Source organism: Alligator mississippiensis, chromosome 1 (assembly GCF_030867095.1).
Source record: "Alligator mississippiensis isolate rAllMis1 chromosome 1, rAllMis1, whole genome shotgun sequence".
Classification (NCBI taxonomy): Eukaryota; Metazoa; Chordata; order Crocodylia; family Alligatoridae; genus Alligator; species Alligator mississippiensis.
In genome coordinates this window covers 199,729,556-199,746,160 of record NC_081824.1, presented here as the reverse complement: position 1 = coordinate 199,746,160, position 16,605 = coordinate 199,729,556, and the positions used below count along the sequence as shown (strand labels likewise).

Below are 16,605 nucleotides of genomic sequence, written 5' to 3'. Positions count from 1 at the left end.
ACCTTCTGTCCCCTTCCCTAAGGGCTATGGTAATACAAATAAACTGTAAATCACAGAAGTTTCTTTCAGCCTAATGCTAAGGACTATACTGTTAAGGTACAGGGGGAGGGTGGGGGGAGGATTAATGGACTTCAAACAGCCTTCTGATTGTGTACTTGTAATTAACTGTTGGTGCAAAACTGCAGGTATAATTAACTGTGGGAGTAAGAGAGGTGACTAAAACTCTAAGCCCCTGATCACTGGCACAAATCAGGTGGCTAGGAATGCAAATAGTATAATTTGTGGTAAGAACTGAATGCACAGCTGTTCATCCACAATGGTCTGTGGGCACAAAGTCAAAGGTTACTCCTTGAAGTTCGGCTGTTAATATTCGGGGAAACAAAGTAATGAAAAATACTGAGCTACGAGGTAGCCAGTAGCACAATGTGCAAGAGGCAGAAGAATTCTGTTCCCGCCCTCTTCTCACAATATACAAACCTAGTCCTTTCACCTTAACAGATGGCAATGGCTGATTTTATTTCAGTGGCAGGGACCTTGATTAAAGCTTCAGTGACCACAGTAAACATAAGCTTGCCACCATGATTTTACCTTTAGTAATATGACTTAAAAGATACATTCACTATTTCAGTTACGGCAACAAGCTGGTTGCAGCAGGATACCACATGCATAGCAAGTAACTAAAAAAATAAGCTGCATTTCTTAACGCAAACTTGGGGTTTAGGAAAGGGCAATGGATTGTTCCTGAAGTATGTTATGTTACATGGTGGTGGTCTGGTTGTGAAATTTATAATAGACAGGAAACCGAAGATTAGCATTCTGGCAAGAGGCAGGTCAGTGTTTATGAATCAGAAAGACAGAAGAGATTAAGTATTCGTTGTGAGGCTGAAACCACAAGTCCGTTTTCTATATAATGGCTAAATCTGTCATACCTCAGAGATTTGAAATGATTGGTTAGGTGGCTTCATTCAAGGTTTTGGTCCCACCAGAAGTGGGAGGGCAGTTCTCTGAGCTTCCGTTCAATTCAGTGGGGCTCATCATGAGTGCTGGGTCTGCCTAAACCATGCTGTTCACAGACCCAGTGCCCTAGATTCCAAGACTAGGCACATGGAATTTTCTGACTATATTTGCAACCTAAGGAGGCTTTAGTTTAGGAGTGAATTAAATTTAATTTGAAAGAGAAAGATTAACCAGAATGTTCAACATAATGTGGTACCTGGCTTGCGCTGTGATTTTAATTCTAAGTATTAGATAATCTATTTTTGATTTTTTTTTAAAAAGTGCGTACGTGAATTTCAGTGCTTAGAAAAGGCGTTAGACTGGCACCTTCAGAGAGCCGAGCCCTCTGTCTACTGAATACATACAGCATGGTCAGAAGCAATGGAAGCTTCCTTCCCACTGCATCCCCCAGGGGCCTCAATCCTGACTGTGAGGGAGCATCTCTACAACAGATATGTTCCTGCCTTTTGTCAGTTCATGTCGGATGCCTACCATTACATCACTGTGTATTTGGGGAGTGCAACTGCATTCAAAAAACATGCCCAGTCAGATGCTCAGCTGGTGTAAATTGCTGCTGTTCCAACAACTTCCAGTGAATTCTGCTAATTTGCAGCAGCTGAGGACCTGGCTCTCAGCTTGAAAAAGCAATAGTTTTTTCCACTTAACCTAAGCATATTCCTTTAAGATTTTCTTCCATGCCTTTTGCCTCTTTTGTTTTACTTCTGTTCTCTACCATAATCCTTTACTGACTGCTGGGACACTTTTGTGATGAAGACAGAGGTGAAAACAGCAGGCTGTCATTCAATTAACTAACCCAAGCAGCAAAAGGCTGACAGATGTTTCTGCTCTTTAGCATAATCAGAATTTCTCGGGTGTTGTCCCCCACCCCTACTCTGTTGCTAGAGTGCATATTAATACAGCTGAATAAGAAAACCTGACACAGCAACATTAAGAACAAAGGACTGAGCTGTCCAGCACAGCCGAGTCGACTGCCTAACAGACTAGTGGCTAGGTTCACTCATCTACCATCACAGCCATTACTCAACAATGTTAATTATTGCGATTCTATTCTGGACATTAACTTGAACAAATAGCCACAGGCTGCTCAGGAAAACTATTCCTGATCATCTTGTGTTTTTTCTTTGCCCTAACGTGCCAGTTAATCTTATTTCAATGACCTACTACAAAATTTCACTGCCGATATATATTTTTACAGGCTGGCTTTTTTTTTCTTCTTTTTTTTACTGCACTATGGCACTGTCACTGCGGCACCTAATACATTATGTAAGAAGCATTGCATCAGCTCGCTTACCCAGTGCAGTGGCCCAATGCAGACCTTGGCAGCCAGGAGAGGAACAGTGGGATCTGCAGGATGCAGCTTTGCACACTCTTTGAGCACTGACACAGCATGTGCCGACTGGGGATGATGCAGAATTGGGGGAGGGTAGGGGGGAGAGAAAAAAAACCAAAGAGGGGCTGATTAGATGATGCAGCTGTAGAACACAGACAAGGCATTTCACTGACATGTACATAACAATAAGATGACTTAGTAAACACTCATGAGTGCGCAACAAGTGAATGACCCCCCCCAGGAAATATTTTCAAAATGTCAAAGACAGTCCCATCTGCATGAGTTATAAAGAACAGTTTTCCTTGCAAGTCAAAAGATAAGGTTATTTAAATTCTATTCTTCATCTTGTACCTTGCAATAATTCCCACTGACTACAGTATCACCTTCTAGTAAACTTGAAAAATCATGGGGGAGGGGGGACCTCCCCTCCAGCTAATTAAATCGAGAGGAGCTGTTTATGAATCTCACAGATGCTTGAGCTTCTAAATCAGTCTGCATTCTGTTTTGCAGATTGTTCCCTCCAGTTCCATAGCAAATGTGAATACAGCCCAAGCCCACAGTGCAGAGAGGCAGAGATGACAACTGCAGTGCAGTGCACTGTTCAGCAGAGAAGAGAAAAGGAACTTTCCTGAAGGTGCTAGGACCAGTGTGCATTGTCAGGAAAGCTCTCCCTCTCCCTCCAGGATCACATTACAAGTGATGAATTACATGAAGCAAACATTTAACATAGCCCTTTTCATCTTTCACACACTTTACCAGCCTGTAGTAATCTTCACAGTTATCTATGGGTGGGTAAGTGTTATAACACACTCCCAGCCACCTAGAAATGTTACAGAACCTCTGGTGACAGAACCAAAATCCTCCTCTTTTAAAGCACAGGTCCCTACCACTCTGTCCAAAGGGGAGTCTCCATTCACTGTATACGGCTTATGACACAGTTGTGCAGTTCTACTTTTACCCACCTCCACCATCTACCTGTTGTGCAGTAGAACAACAACATATTATTATAAGTTCTTCCTTCTCCCCCCCAACCCACACACACATTTCACAGACGAAAAAACTAAGAAACCAAGATTAAGTGGTTTGCTTAAAGTCAGAAGGACAGCCACTGCCAGAGCTGGGATTAGAATACAATTCTGGCTCCTATTCCTAGTCTGTGATCATTAACCTCAAAAAGTAAAAAGTTGGTTAAATTTAAGCTTTGAAGAAAAGAAATAAATGCAACCTTGTCATTATGTATGTCAGTAACTAAAACCATTGGTACCTTTATATAAAAAAAAAAAGAAAAAAAAAAAGCTAAATGCCTCTAAACATGGTTTTACTTTTTTGTTTCAATTTGTGGCTTGCTTAGAAGCAACGGTGCTTGGGTTTCAAAGGCATCCTCTACTCCTATCACATGTCCCTAACTGTAATGCACAATTCAGATGCTTTTGCTCACTCCCTACCGCTTTCCAGATTAAATTCAAAGTTTTGGCAAAAGAGGTCATGCCCTGGTGCGCTCCCCCTGCCTGTGGCCTGTACTCCTATGAGAGCAGCATTATAAGACAGATGCAGAGATTCTAGCACAGTATGGCAGAATCTCTCCAATCCTAGTATTTGAGACATGTCCCCAGCCCTTGCTATCTCAACATGTAAGAGTCTGTCTGGTCCAGGTTTCTCAGGGGCTGCATGATCCATTAGGATACTGGTTTTCTTTGGAAGAGTTACCAAAGAATTCAACCTAATGAGGTGGATCCTCAACTCTGTGCAAACAGCTTGGATGCAGAAGCAGTGAGTTCTCCTAGCAACTACTTAGCATTCTGGGATCCAGCACCTGTCATCCCTGGAAGATCCTAAGGATGAGATCCTCCAGGGACTTGCATAAATGAAAGATAAGCAAAGCTGTCTTCTTTTCCATCATGCTCCCTATTAACCTCTGATCCCTCCACACCTCCACTGCGCCTGTTGAGTGAGACAGACTATTGGTGGAGGAACCAGATTGCCCTCAGATGGTACAAGGAAAATTCCTCAGAGGTCAGCTCTGGCTAGAACTATTCATTAAGTGGAGCATGAACAGAACTTATTGGAATGTGGAGGAGTGCCTCTAACATCAATTATAAGTACCTGGTAAACAAAGTCAATTTATTACATCCTCTCATGAGCATTTTAAACATTAATTGAAAAAGTGAAAGCTGTAGTTTCTGAACCACATCCAAAACAATCACAGCAGATTGTTGTTTGAAACAGGTTTTTAAAAATTGAAGCTATGCATGTGACCTAAGTGAGTATTTAGCCAAGTGCATATTTAGAAAGAGTAAGGCGTGAAACCTCTCTCCCCCCAAGTGCACTTAAAAATGCAAAAGATCTATATAATTTCACCCCGAGAGCTTATTCAGCAGAATCATATGTAGCATAAAAGTTCGTCAGGGAAAGGCAATAGAAAGAATATCCATCTCCCAGGGGTGACCTTACTTTGGACAGATAAGAGTGAAATATTTGATAAAGGTGCTTTACAGACACGAATGAATTAACAGATGGTGAAAAAAAAAACTTGTTCACTCAGAGTCATTGCTCAGTAGTAATATTAGATACAAAGGAGTGTTTGCATAATATTGAAATAATCTGATAATTAAAATGTTTGTATTCTTTGGTGAGAATGTGGGTGAACTAGTCAGCCAAGTGCATGGTTTGCAAGATTTTCTGCATGACAGTTATAATTAGATGTATTAATAATGTACATATTGAACATGGCGAAGAGCCTGAAGCCGAACTCTCCATCCATATGTTCCTGAACCTTGGAGGGGCTGACATCCAAATGCAGATGGGGAGGGAGAAGGGGAGGATGGAGAAGGGGAAAGGTTCAGTTATGGTATTTTAATTGCTGGAGTTCTACCAGTACACCAAATAAAGCTGCCAAGGACCCTGGAAAATAAAGGATCCATATACGGTCCCAAAATTTTATTGCTTTGCCCCGCTCTAGTTGAAAGTCTCTTTTTAATGGTGTTGGTGTTATTAGGAAGGCAAAATGATGCAGCTGCTGACAGCTACATCTCATGGGTCAGAACTAAGATTGCGAGGTGACTGGTGTGCAAGTTCTTCATCTTAACCTGAAAGCCACCAACAGATCTACGGAGGTCATGACTGTGCTCCTCCTCTATGTTGTGATGAGTGTGAATCTCAGAATTATTTTATCTCTCTAGCAACACGGTGTCAGAGAACAGAAAAGACTGAAAGCCAGTGTCTAATAGAAATTCTAACCCATCAAAGAGAAATTCTAAGACCTGTAACCCATGATTAAGATCCATCTAGTTATTTTACCTTAAGCTGATCAGCTCCACAGTTTTTCAACCCTAAAGTTCTATTAGTTGCAATCAGCTTGGTATGTAGTTCTTGGAACATGAAGCAAAGGAAGAATAGAGGCATCATTTGGCACATCACTACTCTATGCTTAAGTCCAACATCTGCAGAAATCTATTTACTGAGACAGTTTTCTATATCTCAGTCTCCTGAAATGCAAGATTTTCTCTATCAAAAGATAATAATAAAATGTTCTGTTTGCTTTTGACAAGAAACTGTTAACCACAGATCCAGTAAAGTAACATAAAGAAATAATTTAAAAAACTAATAACTGTTTTCATATATATATATATATATATATATATATTTGAAAGTGTCTTTCTACTTCATTTTTGGAAGTGTAAATAAATAGAAAGTTTCAGTTTGTAGAAAGTAGGTATGTGAAGTATAGGAATGTGGGGGAAAAGTCATACCATTTTCCCCTTCTGATTAAAGCTATGCCAGATTTGAATCCTGCAGGGGACTTTAAAATTTAAAAAAGAAAGTCATCTCAAGTTATTTTTACCTAAATGGCAAGAAAACCTATCTTCTAACTACAAAAAGGAGGTATAAACATGCCCTTCAAAAACTTCCATGTGAATAACAGAGAATGGGAAATAATTTACAATTATATTTTCTTGGTTACTTTTCTAAGAGTGCCCTGAAGAGAATTCTTCCATTAATTAAAATGAATTCCTTCAGTTCTATGCAACTAAATAGATGCTTCTAACTAAATGCCATTGTTGTTTGGCTCACTTCAGTATTTTCTTCAGAGCAATCTTTCCTAGCCCCTCTATTTCCGTCTCTAACAAAATAATGGAACAAACATTCAAGGGGGAAAAAAAAAAAATCACTAAACATTTAGAGAATAATGAAACCATGAACAATAACCAGCAGGAGTATCTAAACATTAAATTTTACCCAGCAATTTTATTTTTGCAGCTGGAGCTGCAACATTTGATTTCAATAACACATTTGCTATTCTTTCAACCATGTTTTAAAGGTGTCCTTTAAAAACCAAAAAAACACTTTAAACATCCCAGTCATGGTGGGAATGGTTTCTCAAAAAAGGTAGGTTTCACAGTATGCTCTCAATGGGCATTTGTACACATGTATGTGCCACAGCACCGAGCGCTTTTAAAAGCACCTGGCACTGCATCACATACATTTGTAAAAATGGTGAAATGCGCATCAGCGCTGAGAAAATAGTGGCAGCACGCTTCTGAACTAAAATGCATCGAGGGAGTTTTAGTTCAAAAGTGCACCACCACCATTTTCTGTATGCTGACATTCACTTTGCTGTTTATACAAACATATGTGGTGCAGCGCTGGGTGCGTCAGTTTGTCTGCTTCCTGACTCGATTAACTGAGTCTGCTCCAACACACTGGATTTCCAGCGCATTGGAGCAGATAAAGGTATGTGTATAAATGCCCCAAAGACTTGGGCCTTTGACTCAGGTCACAACCCTTCTTGTAGTTTCTTCCACAGCTGAACTGCCTCAACTGAGAAGCCTTTATTTCTAGCCATCACCTGCAACTTCTTGTGGCATGCAGCTTACAAGAACCAGGAAGTACACACCTGTCTTGGTGAGTCATGGCTGAAAATCCCATAACTGAGATGTCTTGGCTCCTGACCTGTTAATGATGGCTTTGAAGTTCAAGATTGAGCCTCTGAGTTGACAGTGGAAATGGGCACAATGAAGGGAGCAAGGCATAGCTCAAGGCAGACAGTCCCCACAAAGACATGGGAAATCATCTTTTTTTACCAGGTGCAGCCACTGAGTAGCTTCTACCTACATCCCCAGTTACAGTAAATCTAGTCTAAAGCAATACACAGATCTCTGTGGACAGATCTTTGTCTGGGAGAACAGGCCAGTTGGAGACAGATGGTATCATGGCTCACTACTAACACATGCCCATCTGGGATTTGTAAAAAGTCAAGCAGGATGCTGAGGCTTCGTGCCATTTTCACTTGAGGAAGGCAGATCCCTCAAATTAAGTGATTCTCAACCAGGGTGACAAGGCACTCTGAGGTGCTGCCAGATCTTTTGAAGGGTGCTGTGAGGTGTAAGGAGATAAGCAGAGAAGCCAAGAAGATAAGCCAGGCTCAGGCTTGTTCCTGCCCGGACAAGCTCTCATCCCTACTGCCTGGCCCTTGTGTAAGGAGGTAAGCACCGTAATATACAAATTAGTTTTGGAAGTTAGGAGCCTCTCAAGTCACAAGAGATATGGAGGGGTGTCCTGAGGCTAAAAAGGTCCAGCACCACTGCTGTAATTGAAGTAGAGCTCTATCTGATCAACAGACCTTCGATTTTGCTCACATTCATTGGAGGCTGCCCTGCACTTGGGGGGGGGGCCAAAGGACCAGCCTCAGTGGTTCTCTCTCTTTTCTGTGCCAGGACCTCAGAACCATCTTCAAGTCTCCATCCTTTCCAGCTGGGATACCCCAGGGATGCCCTCTTCCAAAGCATGAAAGCCAGGGTGTTGTGATTCTTCTTCCTCTTCCCCTCCCTACTCTCCCTTCTCCCACACAAACCTTTTCATGGCACCACTCAGGATCACGAGGTGACAGCTCCCACACAGTTGATTTAACTGGGACTTTTCATCTGACTTCTATTAACCCCCATATTGTTAAAGTATGCAGGCCACTACATTCACTTTTACTCTTAATTCCAGGTTAGATTTTTTTTCTCTCGCCTCTTGCCCTGGCTAATTAAAAAAAAAGTTATAGGCAAGGAGCTTCAATATTTGTTGTTACACTAACTGCCAAGCTCCTTGCCCCTTTCTAGGATCTATTAATATAATAAATCTGCTCCTGCTAGTGGTGACAAGTCATGTACACCAATGTCAGGGAAAGAGCTAAATCTGACCGTAGTGTCAGATTATCGATATAAGAAACCCTTCTACACTTTGTTTAATTTTCAGGAATCTTTGGAAATTTCTGTTTGCTGTACAGTCTTCACCCCTGTTCCAAACATGCACCCTGTCCTTCCTTTGCACCAAAAGAAACCAAACTATTGAATGTCTCCTATACAGCTGGTTTTTGTCAAAGGATCTTGAACCAATACATGTTCAACATTTTAAACTTTCATTCCCCAGTGATGCCATTTAAGGAGGCAACTGAGGCCTTTGCTGCTCTCAAGGCTCCTGATTGCAGTGCAAAGACAAATGTGCTTTTTTTTTTTTTTTAATGATGGTTACTTAGCAACCAGCCTAAGCTTTTTGCAAGGAAACCAACAGAAGGAGCAACCTAAATCACAAAATTCAGCTCCTCTTGCTGCCAAATTATGTATCAGGTATATTTATATGTTTCGTTCTAACCTTCTGGAAAACTTCATATGGACATTACAGGCATGTCTGATTCAAACTTTGAGCTTCTATTAAAGAGATCTGCTTTTGTTGCAGCATTTTAAAATAAAAATAAAGCATTCCTGGTAGAACATGGATGGAAATGTAAATAATTAATATTTAATACTGATTTGGCTGAAAGCATTAAATACCCATAACTCACACATGTCTCATTAAAGCACAATGAACAGCACATCCCTGGACAAAATAACTTGAAGGAAAGCAACTGAGACAAAAACTCTAAATGAAGACAGTGCAGTACTGAGCAGCTCCGCATTACAGCCAAATGCTGATCAGTGCTCAACAGTGACACAGCAACAATGATTCTGGAAACTGTTAGATTCAATCTCTAAGCAGAGCTGCCAAGTGACTGAGGAGCTGACAAGAATGTAATTAGTTATGATTATTATTTATACAGCCTCTGCAACCCCCTAAAATATTACATGGCTTACAAAAAATGCAGGTGGCAGAGCATTGCTGTCTCTTACGCATTTACAAATGCTGGAGGGGTGAGAGCAAGGGCAGTTGCAGTAGTTAAAAATGCTTTATTCTCTTGGTTTTCCGGGGTACTGCCTTCATAGTTTAAGTCCCAATTCATCCCCCCCCCCCAATCCTCACGGTATTGTTTATATGGTAATGTTGACCAGAATCCCTCAGGTATATCCTGAGGCAGGGAGAAGGAATAATGTACATAGTCCCAAGCTCCTGCAATGCAGTTGTTGCCCTGGCTTTGAATGCTATGATACCAGTCCCCTGTCAATGTTCAGTAGTGTTCTGGATATTACCATGAGCTTCAAGGCAAGAACTCTAGGCTCACCAAGCATAAGGACCTATAGACTGTACTACCTGGCTATGTGCACTTGGGTGACTGGTCTCTAGCACCACAGACCTCCCTGAGAAATGCTTCCTCTGCTGTCCTTGGGCCTGCCACAGAGCTTTCTCCTTCATCAAATGGAATACCCTGGGTCTTGTTTAAATTGCAGGCCCAGCTCAGGGTGCAGCAGCTCTTTTAATCCAGGAGTTCCTCCTGCAACTCCCTCGCTGCTGACTGGCAGAGGGACTGTAGCCCCGCCACTTGCCACTGATGGCCAGGAGGTGAAAACCATGGTTTTAAATATGCCATGGTTTTTGCCTCCCATCTGGTCAGCAGCAAGTGGTGGGAGGCAAAAACCATGCCATATTTGAAACCATGGTTTTCACCTCCTGGCCGTCAGGAGTGAGCAGTGAAGTTGATGGGGCCCATTGGCAGGGGTGGGCAGGGGAAACTCCAAGATTAAAGGACCTGCTGCGCCACAAGCTGGAACCACAATTTAAAACAGACCCTACCTATACCCATCCCCAAGGCAACAGTGGAAAGGAGAACATGTTCACTCCTAGCAGGACCATCACACTGCCCTCTATGGGCACAAGATAAGTCTATTAATGACTAATGAATGATTAATCAGAGCCCCTAGAGTAGTTATTACAGGCATCTGTGTTGTTTTTTAAACCAAAAGAAATAAGCAAGTCGACAGATGTCCCTAAATAGCTACGTCTGTGTCTTGCACGGAAATCTACTCACTGGCACCAAAACGAGGTGACCCAGAGAAGCTTAGTTAGAAGACTGTGGACAGTACTGTTTTCTACTGCTCAAGCCAGGTGTGTTTCCTGGGCATTTTCTTTTCATCTTCTCCATCAATATGAGAGGTCACCATAAATTTCTGGCAAAAGATGTTCTCGGAAGACCAGTAAGTTTGTTAAATGAAGCCTGGCTCTGATGCATGCAATGTCCTCTGCTTCCAAGGACTTTGGAACACAGTCCCTGACAGGAGACCATGCCCTAAAATGTGGTGGATATGAGAGAGGGAACACACAGCAGAAAGACAGCTTGTCTGAGACCGGTGACATGCCTGTGGTGGCACAAGGGCTGTGTTCACATCCCTTGTGCTATAATAAATCATCTAGGCATCCAAGCTTGACAATTCTGGCCTAACTTCAGGCACCCAAAGAGAAGTGGCCTAGATTTCACAGAAGTGCAGCATGCTAGAAATTCCCACCCACACTGTCAGAAGCTGCTTAGCTAAGGAGGGGCAGAAAGAGAAACTGGCTACTTCAAACTGCAGCCCCCCTTTTCTCATACACACCAAAACTGGCCTTTTTTCCCCACTTCCACCTCCCCAACCCCCTTTATCAGCTGCTAGATAAAGATTTTAGTCTTGCACTTTGAATCTTTTGTTCATCCTAATAAACTAGTTTCACTCTTACAGGGCAAACCTGAGAACAAGGCATCAGGCAGCCTAAGACTTCCCCCCGATGGCCAGATAGGAATATCAAATCAATGGCCACTCTCAGCCTCCCATTCCCTGTAAAAAGGACACAGATGCGGAGCCACTACATTAAGTCAATTTCTAGTTGCTGAAGGAGGTTACCAACAGGCACAGTATAAAGAAGCATTAAAATTGTGCCATAGCCCTAGTTCCAACACCCAGCATCTCCAGGATGGAGGGGGATACCAGAGCATGTACAATGGTGACTGGAAGCCATTGTCCAGATGGCACTAAACACAAAAGGCCCTTCCCAGAGAACATGCACTAGTGTTCATGTATAGTAGTGGGCACAACTTGCTGTCCTGACACTGACTGACATCTGTGAAAAATGACAGACTTCAGTGGCTAATTTACTGGCCAGCAGTTGGAGGAAGTGGTTAGAATATTGACTCTCAAATTTCCCTTGAAGGAAAGGTATATACAAAATACAAGTCAATACTGGCACAATATAGGATGAACATAAGGGAAGAATGGAATTTTATACAGTTTTGTTTTTTTTTTTTTATAAAACAGTCTGATGATCAGGCTTCCTGTCACATCAATGATTTATGAATCTGATTCCCTGTACTGCAGGAAAAGTTACACCTCAGGATGTGGGATCTCATTTCTTGGTAATGAGATCAGGAATTGGTTGTGGCCGAGAGACAGGTGAAAAGAGATCTTTGCCTTTAAAAGCTCAAGTGTATTTTGGGGTCTAGACAGACCACACTGTTTCCTCATCATCCCCTTCCTGCTACATTTGAGTGCTTGCATTTACATGAACTCTGTCCTCCTATCGAACTGCAAAGCAGTATAAAAATGTATGCCACATCTCCCATTAGCAAGATGACGCATTGCAGAGTATATGATAGGAATCCTCTGGGAATGCTTTGGGACCAGAAATGGAATACTGCACAGATGGGATTGTTGGGTAAGGGAATTCCCTCTGTCCCATATAAGGCTCAGAGTATTTAGAGCTCTTATATCAATTTGCAAGATCAGGCCACTTTACTTTCTAAATATTTAAAGTCTAGGCAACAGGATAAAATAGACTTTTATTTCATTTCATCAAGTATATTTGTATAGAGATGAGTGTGACTTCTGTTGGTCCTTGTATTTAATTTAAATGTTGAATATACAACATCTAAAGGATAGCAAGAGAAGTACATAAACAGATATATAACACAAGGAGAAGACAGACTCCTTCACTTAAGTGTTAATGGCAAAAATTCAGAACTTTGTTTATCATGTAGCTTTTCCTATTCCTCAACATCAAAATTTGGGGTAGAGAGAGATCCCTACAGGAGCTTTGGGGGCAAACCTGCTGTGCAGCCATGTTCAAGTCTCTATCCTTCAACCTTTCTTCTGTGGTTTTTTTGTTACTCTTGAGTAGATAATGTTCAAGGTCACTCTAGTGAGCCAGAGGGTCATAGTAATGGATAGAAGTCACTATACTCCTCCCCTGCAGCGCTCTTAGCTGTCAACAGCCCAAGGGGCACAGGACTGGAAATCAAGGCAATAACGCAAAGGCACACAAGACAGGTGCCCAACTCCAGATGAAAGTCAATGGGAGCCAAGGACTGAATTCCTACTTGTGCCTTTGAAAAACTTCCCCAAACTTGCACCTTTTAGTGGACAGTGCAGGATAGTAGGACTAGGACTCTGGGCTCACTGATTGGACCAATAGCTTAAATTTTGCTCATAAATTCACGTACTGCAGTGATCATTTCCGTATTTGCAACTAAGAGCTCAAGGAAAGACTGTCAATTTCCTCTCACCCCACACAAATAATGAGAAGCATGAATGAATCCCACTAAATATTCCCTCTGCCCTTTCCTGCTTGTATAATTGTATACTTTGTTGCTGGTCTAATATTTTCTTGCTCCTTGTATAGTGGAAGTATATTTAATGCACAAGAAAATAAAATGCTACAATTCCAAAACCACTCCTACTGTGAAGTAACAGTACTAGTTTAAAAAAAAATTGACATAAAATCATAGAAAAGTAAGGCTGGAAGGGACCACAGGAGGTCATCTAGTACAATCCCCTGATCATCCAGCCAACCAAGACAAGCATTTGTCTAACTACTCTTAAAAACTTCATGGGGAACCCTCTCATATAACTGAGACGCACAATGCCCAAAATATCAAAACACCCTAACTTGCCGCAAATAAAGTAGGGTGATGAAAACACTGCCAATGCCCAGCTACTGCAAGGACAGGAGTAGTTGTTCAAATATGCTCAAGAGATCCAAGGAAGATGACCAGTATACGAGAGATGCAATATAAATAGCAAGATGTACAATTCATGCATATTTGTGCTTACAACTGAAAACATTTAGATTTTTTCTTTATAACTACTTTTCATTAAATAAGAGTTCACTGATAAATACTAACACCCATGTGAAATATTCTGTGGCAGACTAGAATTATTATTGCTCCACTATTACAGGTGGGGAAACTGAGGCACAAAGATTACTGAAACATGTCACATTGCATACCTGTTACACAGCTGGAAATAAGAACTCAAAAATTCTGAGTATGAGTTCTGTGTCATGACCACAAAAATCATGCTCCGTCCCTTAAAGTAGGAGAACATTTGCTACTTCAGGGCACCAGCAACGAGATGTAGAGCCTTTCACCAAGGCTTCTCTCAATCTAGCTCAACTTTGCAATGGCTAAATGTAGATATCATGCGACAGCCTCTTCGTACTCCAACTGGAAGTCAAATTCTTCATGAGATGGCTAAATTGCTGAACAACCATCATGACCCTCCTATCAATTTTGCTTCCCCTACTAGGATTCACAGCAGAAGGACCAGACCGAAAGGGTTTAACACACCCAAACTGTCTACTTAGTCATGCATAGGAGTCAGGGGTGGATCCAGTGGGGGTGCAATACCTCAGCAGCACCTCCCTTTTGGACTGTACCAAACCACAGGAGTCTCTGGGGGCTTTTTTAAATCTCCAAAGCAGGTCAGAATCCCCCTGCTCTTCCCCTCTTTGCTCAAAGACACATCCCCTTCCCCACCCCACCCCACTGCTGCCTCTTTCCCCACTGTCCCAGAGGTAGAGGAAGCTTCAAAGTACCTCTGCCTTGCTCCAGCCAGACTATGTATGGGCTGGGCTCAGCTGGGAACAGGCACAGCAGCAGCAAGGATGGACTAGGGGGTGGGGGATTCCCCTCCTTGTGCCTGTTCCCAGGGTGGGGGTGGGCGTTTGGGCAGGGTGGAAGAACACCTCCCCCCCAGCCCATCACCACTGCTGCCATTACTGCTATTCCCATTTGAGCTCAGCTCCCATGCACCCTGGCTGGAACATCTTGGAAGCTTTCCCTGCCCCTGGGACAATGGGGAGAGAAGAGGACAGGATATGCCTTTGACCATAGCATGGAGGGCAAGTGGGGGGGTTGAGGGTGGTTATTACTTTATTACTTGCTTTGGGAGCCCAGAGGCTACCGTGGTTGGGGGGGGGGGGGGGGGGGAGGAGGAGGAGAAGGAAGAGAGGAAGGTGGGTGAGAAGGAGGATCAGAGCAGGGGTGGCTGCTCCTGCAACCCCCTTTGCCAAATCCTGGATCTGCCCCTGTGCAAGGCGTTCCATCAAAGAAATAATGAAAAGTTTATACTTCTCCAACCTTAGTTTTACAACTAAAATAATTCTAGAACACTCATACATGTGTGTGCCCACACCCATGCCCACCCCACAAAATCTTCTCTCTTCTGTAGCACCTTTCATCTGAGGGTTTCAAAGCAATTCACTAATACTGACTGCCTAATACGTCATGGTTTCCCTCTGGAACAAATAGTAATGACAGTCCCTTTTTCAGATGGGTAACTTAAGGCTTCAAGAGTGACTTGCCCAAAGCCACAAAGTTGGTGGTGCTGGAGTTCCTACCAGATACCAAGTATCTCTTCCTCCAGTTCCCTATTCTACACAAACAATTTATTTTGAATATGTGGAAAGGGGTTATGTAAGTTACTCTGATTTCTCTAGTGGCTAGAGCTAATAAATCAAGCTTGGTTTCCCATTTGACATTGAGAGCCAAACAACTGTTATCCTATCGTGTTCATTCACAGTACACATCTGACAATAAAGAATAATCTAAACCTAACCAGACAGTGCTAAGCTATAACAAAAGCTTTATATGTTTGCCCATATAAAATAAGTGATTTTGCACACCCCAAACTAAAAGAAAAAATGTTGTTCAGGAGAAATACATGCCCTGTTAGCTTGTCCAATTTGAGCCTTACCTTGCCACAAGCTACCATGGAAAGAGCCAGTTGGTACCAGAGGTGAAATTCATCAAATGCAAACTTCATTGCTCGCTCCAAGCACTGAAAGAAAAATTAGGACAAATAAGGGGCATATCTTTCTCCCTATGTTAATTCATTGTCGTATACACTGGCTCTGGCACAGCTCAAAGGCACAACTCATTTGATGTGCCCTGCTGATGGCCTTGTCTGGAAATACTCTTTGATTTCCCTTCTAAAGTAATGAGAACTGCAGGTACTTTGCACCTCTTCAGATCAGGCCCATTTTATTTCAGTGCAAAAGCATAGATTCAGAAGCCTAAACAAGTTACGCAGATGTGTAAGTTTTTGGCCAAAGCTTACACAGATTTGACACTGTTTTCATCAGTTTTCAGGTACTAAGGTTTCCTACTCACTTTCCCCACCTGCACTCAATGTTTATTATTCAAAAGACAGTTTCTGTTTGCAAGATTTAGGTTGAAGTTCCAGTAACAACCAGCTTGGGTACCTCAGAAAGCATGACATACTGCCCTCTTCTGCCCAGCGTGATACTCAGAAGGTCATAAACTGCAGAAGCATCCTGGAGGCTGACAGCTCGATCATCCTTCTGGTCAGGAGCACGGCTAATTACCGCATCTCGGTTCGCCTGATCACAAACAGAAATAAGAGATCAGACCAAATGATGGTGAAGGGAGAATACCAGTTCGACTGCAGGCAGTGTCTGACTGTAATCAATTGAGTTCACCCCAAATCACTCCCATGTCAAAACAAGCCCTGCATTTACCTACCTATTTATCTGCGTGGGTCTAATTCAGGGCAGCATGCACTCAAAAGGAAATGCAGTGAACACCCCACTCGGCACAATTATCTCAAAGAATCAGAGAAATGAGAGATGGAAAAGACATATTAGGCCAGATTTTCCAGTACTCAGAAGCATAGGGCCTAACTGTGTGCCTAATTATATCAATTGCCTGCAGCTGTGATAACTGTATCCACCTTTATCCACACACTGTCCTGGGCTTCTGAGATTTTACTCCTTAACAATCATGTGGATTTTTTTTT

At 42.3% G+C, this 16,605-nt stretch overlaps 1 protein-coding gene across 6 annotated transcripts in view; it reads right to left on the bottom strand.

Annotated features, from left to right (window-relative positions):
* Window positions 1-16,605, bottom strand: part of TTC7A (tetratricopeptide repeat domain 7A) — a 260,649-nt gene that overhangs the window by 167,364 nt on the left and 76,680 nt on the right. For 4 of the 6 annotated variants that reach the window (XM_006268496.4, XM_019485343.2, XM_019485340.2 and 1 more), the window contains 3 exons: window positions 16,052-16,189; window positions 15,544-15,627; window positions 2,309-2,413 (listed from right to left, as the gene is read on the bottom strand). In XM_006268496.4, coding sequence (XP_006268558.3) covers window positions 2,309-2,413; window positions 15,544-15,627; window positions 16,052-16,189 — 327 coding nt within the window. The remainder of the gene's footprint in view (window positions 1-2,308; window positions 2,414-15,543; window positions 15,628-16,051; window positions 16,190-16,605) is intronic. The other 2 variants (XM_019485341.2, XM_019485344.2) reach the window with 1 other exon arrangement.